At 39.8% G+C, this 23,246-nt stretch overlaps 1 protein-coding gene across 2 annotated transcripts; it reads left to right on the top strand.

Annotated features, from left to right (window-relative positions):
* The first annotated feature begins 395 nt into the window (after positions 1-395).
* Positions 396-22,913, top strand: EPS15L1 (epidermal growth factor receptor pathway substrate 15 like 1). 2 transcript variants are annotated; one of them, XM_032092593.1, is made up of 23 exons: positions 396-464; positions 5,534-5,575; positions 5,794-5,883; positions 6,127-6,174; positions 6,833-6,928; positions 7,552-7,614; positions 8,419-8,544; positions 10,058-10,117; positions 10,456-10,692; positions 11,259-11,416; positions 11,871-12,027; positions 12,766-12,828; positions 14,344-14,429; positions 14,797-14,869; positions 15,403-15,564; positions 16,493-16,690; positions 16,966-17,130; positions 19,043-19,169; positions 19,291-19,341; positions 19,736-19,871; positions 20,894-20,952; positions 21,325-21,407; positions 22,885-22,913. In XM_032092593.1, exons 1-21 carry the CDS (start codon positions 435-437, stop codon positions 20,904-20,906), a joined length of 2,181 nt encoding a protein of 726 aa, XP_031948484.1. In that variant the 5' UTR covers positions 396-434; the 3' UTR covers positions 20,907-20,952; positions 21,325-21,407; positions 22,885-22,913. The 2 variants fall into 2 exon arrangements, with proteins under 2 accessions (XP_031948484.1, XP_031948485.1); XM_032092594.1 differs by lacking the exon at positions 12,766-12,828.
* Positions 22,914-23,246: the final 333 nt, after the last annotated feature.

Raw genomic sequence — 23,246 nt, 5'->3', positions numbered from 1 at the left:
CCATGTGCTCTGGGATGGCCCTGCTGGAGCAGGGACGTGGGACCGGGTGGCACTGTGGTCCATTCAAACCTCTCTCGTTTTGGGATTATGTGACTGCCCAGGGAGGTGGTGGTGAGGTCCCCATCCCTGGAGGTGTTTAAGGAACACGTAGCACTCAGTGCTCTGGTTGACAAGGTGGTGATCGGTCAAAGGTTCGACTCAACGATCTAAGAGGTCTTTTCCGTTCTAAATGATTCAGCGACTCTGTGGAGCGCTGCGGGCAGCGGGCACTGTCGCCGAGGAGCGCCTGCCACGTCCCGCTAGAGCCGCCGCCACTTGCCGGCGGATCCCGGGCACCTCCTCAGCCGCGCCGCGGCCGCCTCGGGCCCGCCCGGCCCGGCCGTGCCACCGCCCCTCGCCCCGCCCCGGCCGCGGCCCGACCCAGCGGGAGGAAGATGGCGGCGCTCATCCCCCTCAGCCAGCAGGTACCGGGCTGCGTGGGGACGCGCGGCCCTCAGCATCGGCGACCGGGCGGGCGCGGGGAGCGGCAGCGGGGCTGCAACGTAGGCGGGTGCAGCCGGGCCGGGATTGGTGCTGAGTACAGGCCCTGTGCCGGGAGCGGCTCGGCCCGCGGGGAATGAGGGTCAGGGCGCGGCGGGGAGCAGGACCCGGGCGGGGCAAGGGCGGCGAGTGGCCCCCGCCGTGCCCCGGGGCCGGGGCGGCCGCTGCTGGGGGACCCCAAGCTGCGCCGGCGCCCTCCCCTCCTGGAGGCCCTGGAGCTGCGTCCTTGGGGAGGGGCTGAGGGTCTCCTGGCGCTTCCCCACCCCGAGCCGCCGGGATTACCGCGGGCCGGGGGTTTCAAGGCAAGGGCTGGGGCTCCGCACGTCACCCCGTTTTCCTGTTCTTACCGGGGGGGTTGATGCCGCCTGGGGCTGCTGCACTGTTGTGACCGGGTGTCGTGACTGTGTGTGGTGTTTAGGACGTGCGTGAGGAGCGCGGCCGTAGCGCGGGGACACCGGGAAGGGGCTGAGGGATGAGCGGGAGGTGGTCGCCTGTCAGGAGAAGGATGGGCTTCTCTGCAGGGCAGGGGACACGGCACATATCCCTGACCCTTGGGAGAGGCTGTTTCCAGCTCTGGTTGAATGCTTGGGATCCCTGGGTTGATTTCTGTTGTTACAAGTTTTTTGATTGATTTCTCACCCGAATAATTCAAGCCTAAGCAGTGTGACCGCGGTTTATTTTTTTCCATAGCCCTGTGAAGAGAATCGGTTTACTTATTTGCTTTAAAGCAAAAGAAAAGTAACACCACCCCACTACCCTCAATGCCTTGAAATTAAAACTATTTTCTACGCTGTGCCTAGGCTAGTCAAGAATTCAGAATGACTCCTATTATTATTTAAATATATCGATTTACTTTTGGTAATGATCTTTGAGATGCGATACTGTAAAAATTTCTCTCTCAGTGGAGTTACGTGGTGCTTGGATAACATAACTTGCTGTGTGTCTTACTAAGAACATGTATTGCTGTTTAGCTTCTGAATAGCAGGAGTCCTGATTAACATTGGTTTGATTCAGTGGACATATTCGGAAACATCTGAAAACATCCGTGTGCACACAAACTGTTATCAAAAATTTTCAAGTGACTAATGTGGTGCAAAATATGTAAGTCAAATAAACTCTGGATGTGAAATAGTTGTGAAACCTCTATAGTGCATTGGTAAAAATCAAATAATTATCAAATATTTACTCTAGAAATGCAGTTTCTCTGTTGTTTAAATTCCCGTTGCTATTTGAGAGACTGGAATCAATGGTATTCCTTTTGATAAAAAATGTTATGTTTAGGGGATAAAGGACCACATTCTGTAAACATACCAGTTATTTTTATACTATTTTCCAAGTAATTCAGTGGAAGCATTGTAGTTTGAAAGCTTGTTTTCCTATATTGACCTGTCAAGAGTAATCTAGCTGTAATCAGGGCAGTAAACAGAATTTCTCTTAAAGTAATAAACTTCCTCTTTTAATAGCCTCCGTTTTGTGATTACTAGGGAGATGTGTACTTAGAGTAAATGCCAGGAATGGAATTAGAATAGGAGAGGGTACACGTGCTATAATGTTGAGGCATGTCCATTCAGAAAGATATAAAATAAGAACATTGATACCAACATATTAAGAGCTGCAAACAGCATGGGTAATTCGAGCAGCTTAAAATGTTTGATCATATTTGATCATTAATCATTTATTATAATAATCATTTTAGGAAGAAATTCTTTCCTTTGAGGGTGATGAGGCCCTGGCACAGGTTGCCCAGAGCAGCTGTGGCTGCCCCATCCCTGGCAGTGTCCAAGGCCAGGTTGGATGGTGCTGGGAGCCACTTGGTCTAGTGGAAGGTGTCCCTGCCCATGGCAGGGGGTGGAGCAAAAGGATCTTTAAGGTCCCTTCCAACACAGACCCTTCTGGGATTCTGTGATTCTATGATTCTGTATTATTCGTATTTAACATTCGGCTGTCTTTGTTTCACCTGGCTATGTATAAACCTAGTTGAAGAGCAAGCCTGTGAAATCAGTTCTTGGAGTTCAATTTGGTTTCAGTTGTTTACCTTCCATAAGTTTATTTTCTTACATTTTATGTGGTCTTTCCGCTGTGCAAAGCCTGTTCATCCTACAGCTTCAACAGGTTCTGGAGAGTTATGTTAGAGGTATTGGGACAGTGCAGATCCTTTTGTAGCTCAATCTTCTAAGACAACTCAGGATACTTGTCAGGTAACGTAAGGGCAAAGGCACTCATTTTGGGGCAGCAGCAACCTTCTTTTGGCTCTTGTCTTTGTGAACATCTTTTTTTTTTCGTCTTTTACACTCCCTGTTTTCAGCTCTCCTATGGTATGGCTAGCACGGCTGAAAGAAAATTTTTAAAGAGAAGGGACACCAAGGAAAATAATGAATGTGATCCAGAGCTCTTTGTGACCCTGAGATGACCTCAGGAAAGAGAACTGGATGTATGAATTGTTCTGGCGGCAGGAGCTTACTCCTGCCTTTTTCCCAGGCCTGCAGTAAGGGACTCGGAGTGGTATCCGTGCGTGCGCACTGCGTACCACAAACGCAGTGTACGGATCTGCTGTCACTGTGCAGGCTCAAGACTTGAACTTCTGAACAGGAAATCAACTTGGGGATTAAACAGCAAGGCACTAGGGCTCCAAAGGGTCTGTTTGGCAGGTGGTCTAAAATATTAGTCAGAGGTGATGTTTTGGGGAGTATAGAGCAGGCATAGGAACCATGAGGTGGGTAAACTGTTAATCAAACTGAACCTCTCTAACAGGTTATGCTTTGACATCATCAGCTGTGGGCTCTTCAAAATTTTTGTCTCTGCCAGTGTTGACAGTCTTGGGTAGGTCTTTCATCAGCAGGTGTCACCAAATTACAGAATCCTCTTGAATGATAGTGATGTCATGGCATGTGGTGACAGGTAGATAGAGAGCTGTGCTATTTTTATCACTTGAACCCATTTTGTCTGGTCTGCTTCATCACAGAGGTGTAGTCATTTAGGTAAATCGATCGGAGAGACTGAATCTTTGTAAAATTCCGCAAGTAAAGAATTGATCCTGAAGTGCTTTCCAGCAGCACTTGGGTGAATAATTTGCTGTAGAAGAAACTTCACAGCATTGAAGCACATCACCCTGGCTTCCTGCCGTGTCTGCCAGGTAAGTCAGCTCCACGTCATGGCTGACGATATCAAACGAGGGTGACAGGAATGTCTGGTGATGGGATGAGATCATTCAGTCCTGCTGCTGGAGTGGTTTGCTCTGTATCTTGGTACGAATCCAGTCTCTACATGCTCTAGGTCGCTCACCGCGTCGGGAGAGCATTAGAGGAGCTCGTAGTTGGTGGTTGACTCTCTTGTCAGAGCTTTCTGATTAAACAAGGGGTGCATAGTTTGGTGATAGTTGGCTGAAAACATGCTGGGTTTTATTCAGAGTGGAACAGACTATTTCCTACTTCCACCTTTTCTCTGAATGATGTTTCCTGCTTGGACAGGAACGCAATGCTTATATGTGCTGATCATTTACATGCCAGCAAAAAGAATAGTCAGATTAATGAGTTACGGTTGCAGCATTCTTTGGAAATCCTGTCCGCCATCAGGAAGAGCGAGAGCTTCCAGAGGGGGCTGATGTTGGAAAATGCAGCAGCTTGTTTTGTTGATGGATATAAGTGAAGTACATTTAAGATGCTTAGGAAACTGTTCTGAAAATGCTGGATTTTTCTATTCAAATAGAGCTACAATCCTCAGAGAGTCAGTGTTTGCTTGTGCTTGGTTCAGAGAACTTAGTTATTATGGATCGCTCCTTAAATGAAGATTTGGCATGTTTATTGTAAACTCACGGGAAGGTTTTCTTGGCATAAACTAAAATTTTCATGTTCTTGATTGGTCTTTTCTTTCATCTTGTTCCTGCCTTCCTTCCTCTCAGAGTAGGCAGAACATCTGGAGATCCATGACGATGACAAGGAAGAAGATGACATTTGGGAGGGGACACAGTAGTGATGGAACTTAGTGTGAAATACTCCTTTTCGGGTGTCTGACTGCTGTCCTGGAGGTGGGGAGTGGTTATCCCAGGCAGGTTTTGTGACATCTCTGCATCTCGCTCTTAAACTGTTTATTGGGTTGTTTTGTTGCTTTCTGTTTAAGGCCTCTGAGTGGTCTAAGGACTGACCTGTTTTTGACTGGATTGGTTTTGCTGTTGGCATTGAGGCTGAGGAGAACAGTGTGGAGGATAACCTGCACAGGGCTAGAGCTCACGTGGCAATTGGAGGAGGCGAGTGAGAAGATGGGTTTTGGGGCTTCTGCATCTTTTGGCATTCCAGTTCCCATCTGCTTGGAATGTCAGCAGGAGGGAGCGGGATCTGCTTGTTTAGTACACTGAAAAGTCAGGGCTTCCCTTGGGTCTGCAGCTTTCGTGCAATGCAGTGATTACACCAAGTTGAAATCCTCCAACGGTGCCATCAGGAAATTGTGAGAGTTGTTAATTTGCCGTTCATTCTTCTTTTTTTTTTTTTTTTCTTTTTTTTCTTTTTAAAGTCTATTTCAGTTTAAGTTCCTAGTCCTGAAAATGTGTTAACACAGGCACGGGGCTTGGGGGGTGTGTGTGTGTATAGTTGTCTGCTGAAAATACTCTGTAAGGATGTATACAGTGCAGGAGGTAGTCAGGTCAGCATTGTGTTGAAAGCTGGGCCTTTGTTATCAGTAGTTCTCATACTGATAACCTGAAATACTTGGGCAAATAATTTGAAGCTGTTCTTCAAAACCTTACTACTTTGTAGTGTCATTAAGTAAAAGTGTGAGGAGAGGTAGGAATCCTGATGAATGAGAAGTTCTAAGAGGTGACAATAGCCTGTGGTCTTGGTGGATCACTGTTATCCACACTTAAATTTCAAGTGTCCAGTTTGTAACACAGCAAATTAACACACTGTTTTAGGTGTTTGATAGAAGTAACACACAAAGTGCTACGTTTCTTTTCCTGTCAGTTCTGATTGTTGTTTATTCCGTTTTCTTACTTGTGTTTCAGTTTTCTACCGGGAATCCAATATATGAAACTTACTACAAACAGGTACGTTCTTAAAAAAAAGTAAAAATAAAGTGCAGTTTCTTCTTCCCCAAGATTCCCTTCTCTTTCTTTTCCCCATTGCAGTGCTAAACCTGTGTGAATTCTGAGTGGTGATGCAGTTTGTGTAACTCCTTTTGACCTAGGGGCGAGAGACATTGCATTTCTTAAATTTGCTTTCACAGCAGTTGTGTTTCAATTAAATGTTAATTTTTCTCCTTCAGGTAGATCCAGCATACACAGGGAGAGTTGGGGCAAGTGAAGCTGCGCTGTTTCTTAAAAAATCAGGTCTCTCTGATATTGTCCTTGGAAAAGTAAGTTGAAGGATTTGGATAATGCAGTAATTGTCTGTACACTTTTTTAAGTGAAAGGAAAAATTTAAAAAGAAAAATTGTCTTTTGTGTAACATTTTTGTTTTTAACTTGACAATTCAATAGCATTGTATGTCATAATTTGAAAGCTGAATGAACACTTTAAGAAGACATACAGTAGGAACTGTTGAGCCGAGTTAAATTTTATTTGAAATTCACAATGGCTTTTATTTTGTGTCTGCACAGATATGGGATTTGGCTGACCCAGAGGGTAAAGGATACTTAGATAAACAGGTAAATGAAATGTTCATGTAGACTTCCTATATTACCTTTCCTAGATTAGCCTTGTTTCAATCAAACTCTGGTACCACAAGTAGTTATTGTTAACTTTTTCTGGGTTGAGTTTTTGTTTACAAGATGAGTTTTTTTCCCCAGCACTGCTCATATCCAAGTGTACTACTCAGTGAGGCTGCAGGAGAAGTTTGGTTCTAATTTTCTGTATCTCTTTTGTTTTGTAAATAATCAGTGTGTGTGCTATGCAGATACACAGTCATCGAGTCACAAATGCAAAGTATGATTGTGTTTTAGAAGACTCTCTTGGGTAAAAAACTCTAGCATTTTTATTAAAACTAGCTTGGAATATCAAATAGCAAGTTACTTGTAGATACAGATAAACTCTTTCAAAACATTACTAATTTTTAAGAAAAATTGTTAAATTGTTGAGGAGAGTTCTTCATAAAAACTAACTTCCAATTTTCTGCTCTTTGTTTCTTGTTACTGTAAAAATTTTCCTGACTCATCTTTAAAAGCAAAGGGGTAGTTGTCATTATGGGGCTGTACATCTTGGGGTTTTTTTTACTGAGCTGCACATGTACGGTGTTAGTAAAAATCGTAAGCAGGTTATTTTTTGTGATTTGAACTGGTTTTTAACAGCCAACGCAATTGTTTGTAGGGTTTCTATGTTGCGTTGCGCCTCGTAGCATGTGCACAGAATGGCCACGATGTCAACCTGAGCAGTCTGAATTTGACTGTGCCACCTCCTAAATTTGTAAGTAATATCCACTTAAATGCAGGTATGTGTTATATGAGAGCTAAGGCTTCAGTTGGAACATTGGAATTCCATTTCATAAATGTCATGGTTCTGGGGCTTCAGGCTGCTGTCAAACAGTTCCTTAGGACACAGCAGCCAGGGCTGCCACAGTCTTGTCATCCCGAGTGACAGGAAACTGGCCCCTTCCTGGACTGCAAAACCAGTGCAAGTTTAAGTCTGGTCAACTTGGTCAGGAAGCTGATGTGGCTAAACTCTGAATTTATGAAAAAAAAGGAAAGAAAAAAAGATTATTTTGGGGCTGGGTCAACAGGAGTGGGTAGTAAAAGTCGCAGCTGTGGCTTTGCCCTGCAGTAGCTGCTGCAGAACCTCTTTGGCTTGTGTTGGTTCTGTGTTTGGGTACAAACAGAATGTGCCTACTGAATGTCCTTACCCAAGTGCTGTAATGCTATAAAATGAGTGTGACTTATATTTGGGTACACGTGCAGCCTGTTTTCCTCAGTGTAGTTAAGCTTCATGTCTATAACCATCTCTAAATTAATGCAGTTAGTAAGTATTAGAGACAGAAGTGTGTGTATTTATATATTTATATATATAAAAATAAAAAATTTTCTAATTTTTAGCATGACACTAGCAGTCCTTTGCTGATCACACCACCCTCAACAGAGACTCACTGGGCTGTTAGGGTAAGTGTAAAAGAGAACACATTCCATCCATATTTTAGAAGTAAATATTTTTCTTGTGTGTAATTTTCCCAGTGAGAGAATTTTGTATCAGATGTATTTCCCATTTCAGAAGTCATCCCTTTCTGTGCAAACTTGTGCACAACAGAGAACACGGAGGTGTAGTTTTACATGTGCAATGAGTATTAAACAACTGTTTGACAAGCACTGGTGTGATGTTTTTAAGACAGTGAATTTTAATCTTCTGCCTGGATTTCTTCCAGAGTTCTACAATTAGGCACTTTGTTTGTATAAAGGAACCCCACTGGGAACAGCAAAGTATTTCACCACATCCAGTCTGAAGTATTAATTTAAAGCTTGAGTTCCTATGTTCTAATTAGTATTCAATGATACAAGCAATATATATCGTTTGGAAAAAATAACTTTTGGTGCATATATGGGGATATTTATATTTAAGTAATTTTCAAATGCTAACATTTCCAAAATGTAGAAATTTAATAAAAATACTTGTAGTTACATGTACTTTAAAGTGGGAAGAATACATTTTAGTTCTGCAGAGTTTATCAAAATGCAGAAGCACACCTTGTCTGCTGCATGGTCAGCTGTCATAACCTTAGATTTAGGAGCTTACTTTCAAAGCTTTCTCTATGGGTTTACATTTAAATACAGCACAGTGGCACTTGCAAGAAAGCTTGGAAATTTCGGATGAGTACGTTATGGACCAGTCTTAATTTCTTGCAAGATCTCATTTTCAGTACTCACACAGATACACTTTTTTACTTATTCAGACTATTTCTTACCAACTAGGTGGAAGAAAAAGCAAAGTTTGATGGTATTTTTGAAAGCCTTTTGCCAGTAAATGGTTTACTTTCAGGAGACAAAGTAAAACCAGTACTGATGAATTCAAAGCTACCTCTTGATATCCTAGGAAGGGTAAGTAAGCTGTTAAGATTTAGCTAGTCTCTGTTTAGCTTCTCATAGTTGCAATGTTAAAAATGTAATTTATCAACATAGATCAGGTTTTGGCTGAGATTTTGCATTGTGTGCATGCTATAAAGCAGGAACATTAAGACTCTGAAGTCTTCCACTTAGAAATAAGAATAAATGTAGTAATTTCGGCCCTAGAGTAGATTGGCTTTATTTTCTCTATTCATTTAAGAGCTGGAAATTTGATTTTGGTTGTTTAAAACCAAGGAAAGGCTTTCCTAAACTGTAATAGCTGTTATAACATTAGATTCCTCTGTTTTGTCATTTTTACAAATATCAGTTATTAGACATACCATTAAATCCATCCCCTGTTTGTACAGGAGAATACCTTAAAACATCCTCCTTTTATTGTAGCTGCCAAATTGTCACGTTGGTTTTTTTCTTCCATTTCATAAATACTTCCAAGGTCTGAGTTTAGTGCATCCATTGCTTATTTGCAAGGGAAGCAGACCTTAAATATTTTTCTGCCTCCGTTAAAAACACATTCTTTAATGCTTTGCATATTGATATTTCTGAGAATGAGTATACTCTGTGTAAGAGCTGTATCTGCGTTACCTACTTTTATCTCTTCAGGAAGAACTGCCTCTTGCTCTGTATTATCTAAAAAAAAATCTAAGTAAGATTTGTTTTAAATCTGTACTTGAGTATTGCGAAGTCTTTGAAAGACTTTGGATTTTATATTGTTCTTGCCACAATGGAAATTCAGGTGGCTTTTACCTCTTCCAAAAAAATTTGTGGACAAGGTAAGGGACTGAGGAAATGGGCAAAGGACTAATCGAGGAGCTTAAATTTGCCAAGGGTGCAGTGATAAAGCGGAGTTCTCACAACTGAGCCTCGAGTCTTGGCTTTTTGTGCACTCCATTATCTCCAAGTCATATTGATGGTTAAACAGTGCTGTGTTGGAGTTCACAAAGTTTTGTATCTCTCTAAGTCTTCTGCAAGTTGCATTGGCTGTGCCTGGCCTAATAATGAACTAAAGTTGATAAATGCTTAAATTCTCTCCCACAGGAAATTCAGGGGGCCAGAGGAAGCTGCGCATAGTTTTAGTTGTTAGTAGAAAACACTCATCATATAGGAATGGAATAGGAGTTAGAAATGTATTGACTCTTTCTATTGAACTTTCTTATGAAGAATTTGAATGATCTGCTAGCCCACACCCTTGGGGCAGTTCTGAAAGCCACCTCTGAATGCTTTTAGTCAGCTTGATGACTCCATAATTGCATCATAGAAAGATGAAAAACCTGCCTGTGTTGCAGCCAGAATTTGTTAGAGCCAGTGTTGATTCATGTGGCCGGAAAACTCTAATCCAATCTCTTTCATCAGAGAATGTTTAGATAGGTAATATAACTAATATGATCTTCACCAAAATCTATTAGGAGTCTTCAGGGGGCATGTTAATATGATGAATACATAAAATGTAGCTTGCTCTGCAAATCATTTTTAATCTTGATTGCTGTAGGTCTGGGATCTCAGTGATATTGATAAAGATGGTCACCTGGACAAGGATGAATTTGCTGTGGTAGGTTGCTTTAAATTCTCAATTCATAGCCTAGTCTGTCTGCCAAAGCAAATAGCTCATTTTTTTCTCAAGAGTTTTGCAGCTTTCTGTGCTCCAGTCAACTATTCTAATCTAACCTGTTCACATGGAGCTGTTAAATGACCTTCCTCAAATCCATCCACTGACTCTTCTCCTTGTCAAGATTAAACTTGTTGGAATTACATTCAAAATTATTTGCTCTGGTTTACATCTCTAATCTAACTGTCTTTGTTTTACTAATATGTAAATGACTTACACGGGAAGATCTTGTTGCTTTTTCTAATAATTTTGAATGTTATCTGACCTTCTTGCCTTTGCAGGCAATGCATTTGGTTTATAGAGCTCTTGAGAAAGAGTCAGTTCCTTCACAATTGCCCCCTTCTCTCATACCACCTTCTAAAAGAAAGAAGACGCCGGTCTTTCCTGGTGCAGTTCCTGTTCTCCCTGCAAGTCCTCCACCAAAAGACAGCCTCCGTTCCACCCCATCCCACGGCAGTGTCAACAGTCTGAACAGTACAGGGAGCTTGTCTCCCAAGCACAGCATCAAACAAGCGCAGGTACACGTCTTTCTTTCTTATTTTTGTAATTTTGTATATTTGTAAGCTGTAGGAAAAATAAATCTGCTTTTTAATTTCTGCCTCATGAGCACTTGAATTCGGGTGATTTGAGTGGAGCGGGCGAAATGAGAGTGGTAAGACTTGGAAGAACGGAAGAACATCAAGTGAATTTTAATTGGTGACCACGAGGTAGCAAATCTTAAGGGGGAATTTTCACTTTATGTAGAAAGTGAAACCATAGGTTTTGTTTGTGTATCTGCTTTAAAACCGAAGAAATCATTAATCTACTTCTAAATCTCCTGTTATTAGTGTGAGGACTTTATATGCCTAGTTGGGTTTGTATTTCCAAAGAATTAATGCTTTTCAACTGATGAATAGCTGTTTATCAGTGTTTTTATTCAGATAAAAAGTGTGAAGTTAAAACATGCAGTGAAAATACTTATTTACCAGTCAGACTGGAGTATGCAAGATGTTCAGCACCTCCGGCTCCGGATAGTGTCGTATACACTCAGTGTGTTCATAAAGACTGTTTCTCTTCCTTTGAAATACCGAATTTTGTTTTGCAGCCAGCTGTGAATTGGGTGGTACCAATGTCTGAAAAAGTGCGGTACGATGAAATTTTCTTAAAAACAGACACAGACATGGATGGGTTTGTGAGTGGCCAAGAAGTAAAGGACATTTTTATGCATTCAGGTCTGTCTCAGAATCTCCTAGCGCATATATGGTAAGAAATCCCTACTAGCTGTGTTTTTGTAACTTGCTGATCTGGGAACTCAGATTCAGAATGTGATCCTAACACGAAAAAAACCCAGAAACAAACAAAAAACCCCACCCTGTTTTACTTGTCCACATACTGCAACATATGGGCTATGTAGAAAATTAAAGGAGACATAAATACTCCCTTTGCTTTTCTGGGAGGGAGGGCAATAGGTCAGTCTCTGAATTGTGATTGTGTTTTGAAGTTCTAGTGCTGTAAATATTTTCTCAGAGTAACACTACTCTATTCAATTAAATATGCGTAATAAAATACTGCACTGTTTAATAGAACCCCAACTAGAATAAGTAAACTCTGATGAGGATGAACCGAAAGGAAATGACCTGTATATGCGTATTTCAGGCTTTTTGGTAGAGCAGAAATAAGATTTTCTTGTTCGTAAGTATCATCTGTTTTTTATCAGGGCTTTGGCAGACACGAGACAGATTGGAAAGCTCAGCAAAGACCAGTTTGCACTCGCCATGTATCTCATTCAGCAGAAGGTCAGCAAAGGGATTGATCCTCCACAAGTGTTATCTCCAGATATGATCCCTCCCACAGAGAGGAACACACCCATCCAGGTAAGTCAGTGATTTGTCGTAGATAACACTGAACTTATGTGCTTTAAAAGTGATGGGCTTTGAGGGTGAATTTTGTATGGGTTTTTTTTAAGTGTTATGATAAAGAATTGCCAGTACTTTTTCTTATCTCCTCTTACAAAATTCTACTAACATTTGAAAATATAGCTAAATTTCTAACAACCAAGACAGTAAGTAAAGAAAAAAGCAGCAAAATATTCCATAAACCACGGAGTAATAATGCTGAAAAAAATCTAGCATAAAAAATAATCCTTTGTCGTAGAGAAGGTTGAGTCAGGGAACTTGTAACAGCAAATATTAAAAGCTGGTCGAGCAGCCTATCCCTGACTGTGATCAGCACCAAATTCCTCCCATGAAAACAAAATCTTTTAATGGCTAAATGAGGAGTGATGACTTCCTAGTTTCTGGGACTCATCTTTTGTAGCATGCCTGTCCACACTCCTGTATCCATCACTGCTAATACCACTTTACTGTAGTATCTGATCTTTTGCTGACCCTGCTTTGTTCCTTTCCTTGATAGCATGTCAGTGCATTTCTGAAACTGAAAAAAGAAATACTTCTGTCTTGTCAATACATTCGCCTTTTCTATAAATTATATTGTATTTTTCTTTACTTTTTTTTTGCTTTCCCTAACCAGAAACCTTTGGAACTCTAAATATATTTTAATTATTGCTGTTGCTATGGTCCTCCTAAGGTTTTTCCTATATCCTTTTCCTATAGACTCTATCAGGTTACTTGACCCCTGTAGGAACTGAGGTCTCAGCACTAACAGAAATGCGGCGTGTGAGTAATTGCGGTGTCCAAAGGAATGCACATTTCTGATGTATGCTTTTTGTAACTTCAAAAAAAGTGTTTCTTTCTACACCTTTGCCTGTCTCTGCTCTCGGGTTCTGTGCATGGTGATAATGTCACAGCAATGTGAAGTGCCCAGCACCGGCTGCCAACCTGGTGATGTTCCTTCCTTCAGCAACTGGAGATGTATTGATCTGGCAGGGAATTCCTGGGACAGGCAGCTCTGTGCTGTCAGAATTATTCCTGGACTAGTTCTCTGCATCTGTGAGCAGTAAATACATCTTGGTGTGAGAGCTTTAAGCTTCCCACTGTTTTCAGTTAATTGCAATTTTTTTTTCCATGTGGTATGTATTTAGCTGAGCTAAGATAAAATAAACTATATGCTACTGTGAGCTTAGTTAAGTGACTCTTACCCTAACTGCTGCAGCAGCTCCTTTGATCTTATTTCGTAGTCATGTTGGGTGACACCTGGCTGTGATCCTGTCCTGCATTCAGTACAGGTCTCCCAGCAAATCTGTATCTGGCCTGAGAGTATAAACGTGATTTTTGATTTGCTACCTTGAAGAATTAGTCTGTATTGTTGTTGTTATTTGTGATTATTTAATGGCGTATTACCAAAAAAATGATCCCCCAAAAGTGAGGACTTAATTAAATTATTTAAATTGTGTATTCACCTATTGTTTCTACAAAAATGTCACATCTTACTCTGCTGGTCTTGGCTTGTTCGTTGGGTTCTTGTTTGTTTTTTAATATTTAATAAAGCCAAGCTTTCTGTGGTTATCACAGTGGTCTCAAAGTGAGCGACGCAAGCAAACTCTGCATTCTTCTTTTTAAAATGCTATATAAAAGTTTTAGGTCTCTTGGTTTGTCATACTAGCAGTGAGTTCAGTGCTGCAGTTTTTGCTCAGTTGCAGTGGTTTTATTTTTTCGAAGAAGCAATCTTTTATAATAACAACCAATTTTGTACCTAGTGCTACATCCTTTCTTAACTTCTGATAGTGATGGTCTTATCTAGAAGGCAAGGGATGCCCTCTGCATCTTCCCTGATCTACACCTGAATGAATGTAGGAACAACCTACAGGAAATGGGGTATAATTGCAGAAATTGCCATTAATTTGTGGCAGGGCTCAAGAAGACTGAAATACAATCTGATTTTGTTAAGTCCCCTGGAAAATTTACTCTTGACTATAGCAGAACTGAGTGTTACGTTTTGAATTTTAATTCTGATGTAGTCTGCAATTTCCTTGTTGGCATTGTGCCTGTCCTTTCATTGCTGTGTGTTCAACTGTCCTGTCTATTAAACAGGCATGTTAAAAATTCTCCTGTCTCACAGGTAGAATTGTGTGGCATGTTCCCTGCTTGTTGCAGAATAATTTGATGCCTCTCATAGAATTTTGAAAACGCGAATAATGAGGATTTTGTATCCCACCTCTGTCCTCAGCCTTTGTTAAAGGAAGAGCTTCTGTTACAACTTGACATTTTAATAGATTGTTTCATTCTTAACAGGATAGTGCAAGTTCTGTTGGATCAGGAGAATTTACAGGAGTGAAGGAACTGGACGATATTAGTCAAGAAATTGCACAGCTGCAGAGGTAATATTGTGGACTTTAACAAAATCTTGGTGTAGAGTGACAAAATAAGTCTATAGTACAGATGTGTCAGTTACTTCTATTTTCTTCTAGCAATTTTGTCATTATTTGTTGCTGTAATCGGTGATGAATTTCCGAGTGATACCCTACAGGTCTGTCAGGTGACTTCAGAAGATTGATGATGGGCACAAGATGGTATTTTTCAAAGCGTAATTGATACATATGCACCTTTTCTCCTTTACAGAATACATGAGAATACAGGCTGGCGTTTTTGGCTGCGTGGTGTTTCCGGAGTAATATTTAATTGATTGTTGCACATGTGTTATATTATTTAACTAATCACAAATACATTTTCTTTTTTGTCTGACAGAGAAAAATATTCTCTGGAGCAGGACATTAGGGAAAAGGAAGAATCAATCAGACAGAAAACCAATGAAGTTCAGGTAAAAACTCTGTTTATCATTAGTGGTTTTCATTTTCATCTAGGTAATATATGGCAATTTAGCATTTTTTCTGTCTTTCTGTTGTTCTATTATTCTTTCTGTTGTTCTTTCTTTCTTGGGATTTTCCTCTAACTTACAGAAAGAATTTTATTTTAGTGTTCTCCATCAGAAATGTTTTCATCTGATGCTGGCTAATACGAGCCTAGTATATGTGAACAGTTTGAAATGTCTTTTTTGTTAGTGTTTAACTAACACCGTAATTTAGGAAATCATTGTTTGGAGAGTACTGGTTTTGATAATGAGGATAACTCGATGCCGTGTGCTCTGTGTCACAGTCCCTTTTCCTTCTTGTGAGCAGTGATTTATTTCCTGATGTCTTGCACAAGTTCCTGCAGAAACAAAACAGGCCAGTGCAGGGTGTAGCCTATATGATGTAGAAAATCTTCTGAATTTTGCTACGTTCTTTGTCTGTGGCTGATCCTTCCTTAAGACAACAGCTAAATGTGAGTTCCAAACTGTGGAATTTTCTTCAGGAACTGCAAAATGATTTAGATAGGGAAACAAGTAACTTGCAAGAGCTGGAGGCTCAAAAACAAGATGCCCAAGACCGCCTGGACGAGATGGACCAGCAGAAAGCCAAACTGAAGGATATGCTGAATGACGTAAGGCAGAAATGCCAGGAAGAAACACAGGTGGTGAGTGTGTGTTAATTCTGGACGCGCTCAGGAGTGTTACTTCTTCTGTTCAGGGAAAGTCTATTTATGTAATGAATAAGCTTGCTTGCTTTCCTTCTTTCTTTCCTTCTTTCTTTCCTTCTTGCTTTCCTTCTTTCTTTCCTTCTTTCTTTCCTTCTTTCTTTCCTTCTTTCTTTCCTTCTTTCTTTCCTTCTTTCTTTTCATTTCCACACAAATATAGAGGTCCAAGAAAGGATTCTGCTGTCCTAAATACCTTTCATAATGGTCATAAATGAAAGGTTGAACCCGATGATCTCCAAGGGTCCCTTTCTACAGGAATTGTTGCTGTTCTGAGAATATATGAAGCGTTTTATTCAGCCTAATACAGCAGTTGAAAATCAGTAGTCCTAACCCATGAGACGGTCCATTGCAAGTGGTTCTGGTTTTGATCACTCTGAATGTCAATCAGTATTGAGGTTTTCAGGTTGATACAATGCTAATGGAAATAGGATGTTACCTTGAGGTTAGAAACTTAATGTGTAAGGAAGTCACTAAGAAAGTGTATAAGGAAGGTTATCTGCAACTCTGTAATTTTAACTCTTACTGGAGTTAAAAATGCACTTTAAACTATTTGATAAATGTTTGAATGGAACCAAGTTCTGAATGGAACCGAGGTGTGAAGGTGAACATCCAGGAAACAGCTTTTGATTACCTTTTTAATTAGTGGGGTACTTCTCTGATTTAAAATAGTATTTCTTGGTTTTATTGAGTGTGCTTTTATCAAGGATTGTAGCAGAAGCAGCATGCATTTCTTCATATTAAGTTCTAAATATTTTCCTTAGTAGTTGATAGGTTGGTTTACCACTTTCTATTACTTATTATAAATTCACACTTTAACAAGTCCCATTTATTCAAATTTCACTCTGATTTTTCTACTGTGTTGTTTCAGATTTCATCACTAAAAATGCAGATTCAGTCTCAGGAATCAGATTTAAAGTTACAGGAAGATGACCTTAATAGAGCAAAAGCAGAGCTGAATCGCCTCCAGCAAGAAGAGACTCAGCTAGAGCAGAGCATCCAGGCTGGAAAAGTGCAGCTTGAAACAATAATCAAATCTTTAAAATCAACCCAGGAAGAAATAAACCAGGTATTCACTGTACTTCATACAATTTTTTGCTTCTTGAAATGCTGAGTTGAACATTGCCTAGAAGAATTATTTTTCAGAGGAGAAAAGAAGTCCTGGTTCATGAAATAAGCCTTTTTGACTGGTGTTTGGTTCGGTTAATTCCCAGTTTGAGTCAGGAAGCATTCGGTTCTGGTGGGGGATGAAATGCAGCTTGGCTGGCACCACTGTTTTAAGGAGACTGTAAGAATGATAGTGTTGTCGAGTGCATAACATGCTAAAACATTTTTCCTTCTCAGGCGAGAAGTAAACTCTCTCAGCTGCAAGAGAACCATCAGGAAGTGAATAAGAGTATTGAAGAGTACAATGAAGCTCTCAATGGGATTCATGGTGGGAGTCTGACAAATTTAGCAGACATGAGTGAAGGCCTTGGGCAGACAGAAAGAAGCAATTACGGAGCTATGGTAAAAACAAAATACTGTTGTTCAGTATATTTTACACTAATTAAGCTTCTGACTTGCACCTAATCTGAAATAGTTGTTTAGTTGGTAGTTGGCTCGTTGGTCTTGTGGATTTGTAACCTGTCACACGTTCAGTCTCAGGACAGAGATGGGGCTTTATTTCCAGGTCAAGTGTTTTGTGTTTTCTTGCATGCTGTCCAGTTTACTAAGGCAAAACCTTCTCTTGCTGTAAACTTCCCTTGATCATGTATTTCCTTCTTATTTCCAAAAGAAGCTCTACAAATTTCTGCTTTACACTGAGCTATATTTATTACATATCTCAGTAAAAAACATGTTCCCTTTCCAAAAGGATGTTTCTCTTTTGCTTAAATAATTCCAGCATCATCTTTCTCATTTATTAAGTTTTTATTTAATCAGTATTTTTTCCCAAATCATAAAATCTTTCAAGTTCTTAAACATTTTTTGAGTCAATTTCTTTTGCTGATTTGGGTATTAAATAATCCTCTAAATCACAACAATTTTCTTTTTTTTTTAAGCCTATTTCTTGTCTTAAGGCAAGATAAAAGTTGCATACTTGCTTGATTCTGCTTGCATGTCTGTGGCCCTTCATCATTATGGAAACATGCTTACCCTTGTAAGCACAGTATTTGCTATGGGTTTAGTATGAGGTTAAATATATAATGTGTTAGTAAATATTCACCAGGCATTGCTGCCTTTAATGCCATACTTTACACTTGCTCTGTAAAAACAAACTGCTCGAAAGAAGAAAAGTGTAGATAAAAAAGAGCAGTACATTGAGAAACATGGACTTAAAGGTCTTAAAACACTTTAGTGCTTAGTTTCTGTGCTTGCATGGCTTGCATAAATATATTTAATTTCCAGTGAAATCTTCCAGATGTTTTGCTTACTTGCAAAACCTAGGAGCCACTTACTGGCAGAAAACAGCAGTCTATGTTCATAGCAATTTTTTTAAACCATTGTGCCACTTTCCTGTTTCTCAATTCTTCCTTCCTCTTCCTTCTCTCCCCACCTCCCTCCCCCTGTTCTGAGAAGTATTAATTAAGATGTTTGCATTTGCATCTTGTGAAGGGATGAAAGAAATCCTGTCTCTTTCTGGTGTTGGGGGCAGTGTGAGTGGGTAGCTGTTTCTGGATATTCCTTACGTTGGTGTGGCACGGCTCTCATTGCCCCTGGAATTCTGCTGTGCAGGTGCTGTCTGCGCCTGGGCCTTCATCAGAGACCTCCAAATCAGACCCAAGCCAGGGGTATCATGCAAGTGAATGTCATGAAGAGGTTTCATAACTTCAGTTTGCTGCTTGTTCATGCAGGGTATTTTCTGCAACTTGACAAACTTAGATTTGGCCTCTGCTGAGAAACCTTGTCATCAAAATGTTGGGGTGACTCTTCCTGCATGAAGTGCTTTATCATGGGAAATCAGTATTTGGAGTTTTAAACTCAAAGATGAGTTAAAAAGAAGCAATCTAGTATTTGACTACTCAGTAGTAATTTGTTGTATTTCTAGTCCACAGATTATTTATGTATCCTTTCCTTTTAAGTAAGTGTCTTACCTGAAGCTGAGCTGTTAATGGGGGGGAAGAATTTTTTGATAGTGTGATGTTTGAGGTTGGCTTGCTTTTGTTATTTGAGATTTGAATATATTAATACAGGCAACAGTTTAACATTTAATTGCTATATGTACTGTTATCTTTTGATGTTCTGTGTAGCCTTGGGGTACACATTCCCATCTGCTCTGTAATTACTTCTACTTAGAAGTCACATATTGAGAAAGTTCTTTAGAAAGCAATTTTTAAGATTGTTAAACAGGAACCAAGATAGCATTCAATTTCTGCTAAATATGTAACTGAGCATTTTTATCATGACCAGCTGCTGTGATGTTTCTCCTCTTAATTTTTAGGATGATCCATTTAAGAATAAAGCCTTGATGTTTACCAATAATACACAAGAATTGCATACAGACCCATTCCAGTCAGAAGATCCTTTCAAATCTGATCCATTTAAGGGAGCAGACCCCTTCAAAGGCAGTAAGTGACAAGTGCTTACCTAAGACCTTGAAGACGAATTCTTGAGTAAATTATGTTTTCACAAGCTTTTATCATCCTGCTAAATAGTAGATAAAACAAATTATTTTTCTCTTCTGCATAGGTGACCCATTCCAGCATGATCCTTTTGCAGAGCAACCACCTGCTCCAGCAGGTAATAGCCCTTTTTAATGACAGGACAGGTGTGGTATAAACGATTTGTAGCCAAACACAAAGATTTACAAACACAGAGAAAGCATAAAGGTTTCCCTACCTTCGGATTTTTGGTTTGCGTGTGGGAACATAGAAACCTGACAAGGTGTGCATTCAGAATCAATATGTTTAATGAGAAGTGTGTAACTATTAAGTCTGAAAGCTTCATATAAACATGTACTTGCTCAAACTTAGGAAATACCCTCTGTAGAGAGGTCTCTGGAAGTTTATCGGATTTACCAAAACACTGTGTACTTGTGTAGGAAAAAATTACCTCAGTGAGTGTGAGGTCAAATGTAGCATGTTTATAGACACACTAGTGCTACATTCTATTTACCTTTTCATGCTCCTTCTAGATCCCTTTGGAGGAGATCCGTTTAAGGAAAGTGACCCATTTCGTAGTTCTGCCCCTGAGGATTTCTTCAAGAAACAGGTGAAGAGTGACCCGTTTACCTCAGATCCATTCACAAAACCCCCACTTTACCCTCAAAGGTCAGTAATTTTTAAATCTACACTTAATAGATTTCTTTACTGTTGACAGGCTTATTGTCTGAAAGCTAAAAGGAGTGAAATAACACAAAATACTTTTTTCCTAACTGATGAAATATAATTAATTGTATTCTTAAAATGTAAGTATGGATTGTTAAGGCAATCTGCAGTGTTCTCTCTGGTTCCATGATAATGAGGTACATCCACCATGAAGGTACTGTTAGGTGGATATTTTTTCTCTCTGTTGGGAATTTCAAACCAGCAACACCCACTCATTCCCACCATTCCCTCCATCCCATAGATTTGTGCAGTCACACAGTGAGTGAGAAGGAGGAACTGCTCTGGCTAAAGGATTCCTGAGCCCTGAGCACACACTGGAGCCAGCACAGTGGGGGGACCGTGCAGAAAGTGCTTGTTAGATCCCTAGTCACAGTTCTGAGCTTTTCTGATGTACATGTGTGTGCTTCTTTGGGGGGGAGTATGAATTTTTTGGTTTTGTTTTTGTTAGTGTTTTCCTCACTCTTATGCAATTCATTGAGAGTTTGCCACCCAAGACCAGTTTCAGTCGGTGGGAGCTTAGTTTGTCTTGCAGTATAGGATTGTACTTAAATAAAAGCAGACTTGTCAAACTGAAGAGCAACTGTAAATACCATCTGTATTTACATATACAGATTCTCTGAATTAATAATAATATAAATGCATGACCCAAATATTCAGTCTCTGTTGCTTAAAGACTAAACACTTCTGGGTGTATTTTCATATGTTGCCCTGGTAACTAATGTTGCTTGTATTTCAGTGGGATCTCACTTGTAGGTACCTGGTGTTGTGTTCAAGGCTATCCATAGCTAAATGCCACTAATAATGTAAATTTCATACAATCAGTTGATTTTATCCTACTCTGTCCGCTGAATAGAGTGGTCTGAAATCGGAACATAATTTGTCTTAAAGCAAGAGATTTGATAGGCATAAAAAGCTAAGTGCACAGTCCAGCAGCAAAATAATTATGCCTATCTGTTCTTATTTAGCCTGACCCTTTGAAAGCACTGATCCTTTTACGTCTTCCAGTATCTCTTCGAAAGTCCAGGTAAGAAGTAAACATTTTCACATGAAGATATATAAGGAGGTATCTTTTTATGAAAGAAGAATCAAATATAAGAGTTAAGAATAAAGAGTCTTGTGAACTGTTGGCAAAAAGCATCACGGTCTTGTTCCAGTTCATGAAGACCATCTGTGGCACTATATATGCCTTTTTTTTTCTTCCTGTATTTTCCCTCCAAACAAGTGGTAGAAAACCTATTGTTTTGTGGAGTTCTCTTGTAACATCTCATGGCAGGTCAAAATGCAGGTGTCTTTTAATCACCTGCCTAGTTTTGTGCTTCATTGGCACCACCAAGCATTCTTTGTAATTCTTAAGTATTACTCAAAATAACTTTTTTTCCCCCCGTGTCTGTTCCAGATCCATTTGGAACACTGGATCCATTTGGAAGTGGTGCTTTCAGTGGTGGTGAGGGATTTGCAGACTTCAGTCAGATGTCAAAGGTAAAGGTTAAAAGGAAAGCAACTGTCCTTTTAAAAATGTATGTACAGACACTTTTTTAAAGGGTGTGATACGATTGTAACTTTTCAGCTGACAAACTGGTTTTGGTCATTTTTTTCCTATCAGCCTCACCAATTACGTAGCAAAGTCTTATTAAGACTGTTAGATTCAGTAGGGATAAATAAACTTCTCACAAATATTTTCAAATACCAGATCAGGAAAAGAAACTAACTTGTAGTGTTAACTCGTGAGAAGAGGTAGTTGTTGTGGATATTAATGTATTTCAGTGTCCAGCCTTCCTGTAAGTTCTGGAATTTGCTTCTTTGTTACTTCATAGTAAGTATTCTGACTTGTTTCTAAGCTTACCATAAAATCATTCAGGTTGGATAAGGCCTTTGAGAGCGAGTCCAACCATTAACGAAACACCACACTACTAAATTTACGAAAACTAACCTTCCTGTAAACCCACTCCACTCTTAACAGTCAATCAGTCTCTCCCACGTTTTAGATGTGCAATTTCTGTTCATTTTAAATAGCAGATGAAGAAAAAGGTTCAGGACACACATGAAAAAATGGATAATTGTAAAGGTCTTGGTCTGCTGTTACTTTCCTGAGGTGGAGTTTGGAATTTACAGTTAACATCAGTGCCCAACTCCTTACATTAGTTCTACAGTAATGCTTGAACACTGTAGAGTAAATGTTAAAAATAAGATAGGTTATCTTTTCACTTTGATAATTACATTTCTTGATGGTTTTTTTATTCTCCCATAACTTTTCTTACTATTTTGGGGAGGGTTTTAGCTCTCCACTAGATGGCAACAGCCTTTACCAATAGACATGGCTGGCTTGAGGTAGAAATTTTAGCAAAGGTTTGACTGCAATTTTTACCTTTGCTCACAGAATTCCTCCTTCTTCATTTCACAGTGATAAATTTCCTTGCATGGCAGAATACTTGTGGGCTTCTTGAATCAATAGGAGAGCCCTTTAGAAAAGCCATCTGAATACAGGAAGCATTAAACCCATGCTTTTGGATATTCCCTAAGGTTTTGCTAAAAAGTCAAATACCCGTGTGTGACTTCAGAACAGCTTAGAATAAAGTTCTCTGTTCTGCAGTGTGCCGTGTTTTTTCCAGGTTTCTGTCATGGTTCTGTTTATCAGAGTGAAGGTCAGGCTGTGGTATGACTGTTCATTGCCAAACAGTAAAAAGTAGAGTTTTGCTTCCTTTTATTTTCTCATCAGCTTTTTGCTAGGACTAACAGTTCTAGAAGTACTTAAATGATTAAGAGCGTAAGTTCTTTTGAATGTGAATGGAATCTTAGCACTGCTGCCATTGGGCATTAGCCTCTTACACCAACTCTCTACATCTGCCCTCAGGTTTTGAAGTTAATGGTTTTACTTGAGTTAACCTGTAGCTTCATGAAACCAGAGGTATTCTACAGTGTGCTTACATCCCTTCTCTTTTCTTTTTTTCTCGTGTAGTCAGTAGCTTCAGACCCCTTTGCCCCCTCTTTTGGAGGGGTGGGATTCGCAGATGACCCTTTCAAAAGCAAATCAGACACACCAGCATTACCTCCGAAGAAAAATGTCCCTCCACGACCCAAGCCACCCAGTGGTAAGGAGGTTTTCTTCTTTTAAAATCTACTTCTTCCGATTTACAGTGTATTACTGGATATAAGAACAAGTTGACAGTCTACTATTTATCTTGGTTTTACTATTTCAACCATGGAGGAAGATATGAAGTTACCAGTAAATTGACAAAATTATCAGTAAACCAGACTGGAACTCTTCAGACTGGAAAACAGATGATGACAGAGTGCTATGACAGATCTGTAAAATCACAC

Source organism: Corvus moneduloides, chromosome 28 (assembly GCF_009650955.1).
Source record: "Corvus moneduloides isolate bCorMon1 chromosome 28, bCorMon1.pri, whole genome shotgun sequence".
Lineage (NCBI taxonomy): Eukaryota > Metazoa > Chordata > Aves > Passeriformes > Corvidae > Corvus > Corvus moneduloides.
This window is presented reverse-complemented; position numbering and strand designations above follow the sequence as displayed.

What these genes read in the sequence shown, in the direction of transcription:
- EPS15L1 (XM_032092593.1), top strand. Translation starts at nt 435, where the DNA reads ATGGCGGCGCTCATCCCCCTCAGCCAGCAG. An exon ending in CTGATATTGTCCTTGGAAAA is followed by an intron (nt 5,884 to 6,126) that starts GTAAGTTGAAGG and finishes GTGTCTGCACAG; the next exon opens with ATATGGGATTTGGCTGACCC. An exon ending in GAAATTGCACAGCTGCAGAG is followed by an intron (nt 14,430 to 14,796) that starts GTAATATTGTGG and finishes TTTGTCTGACAG; the next exon opens with AGAAAAATATTCTCTGGAGC.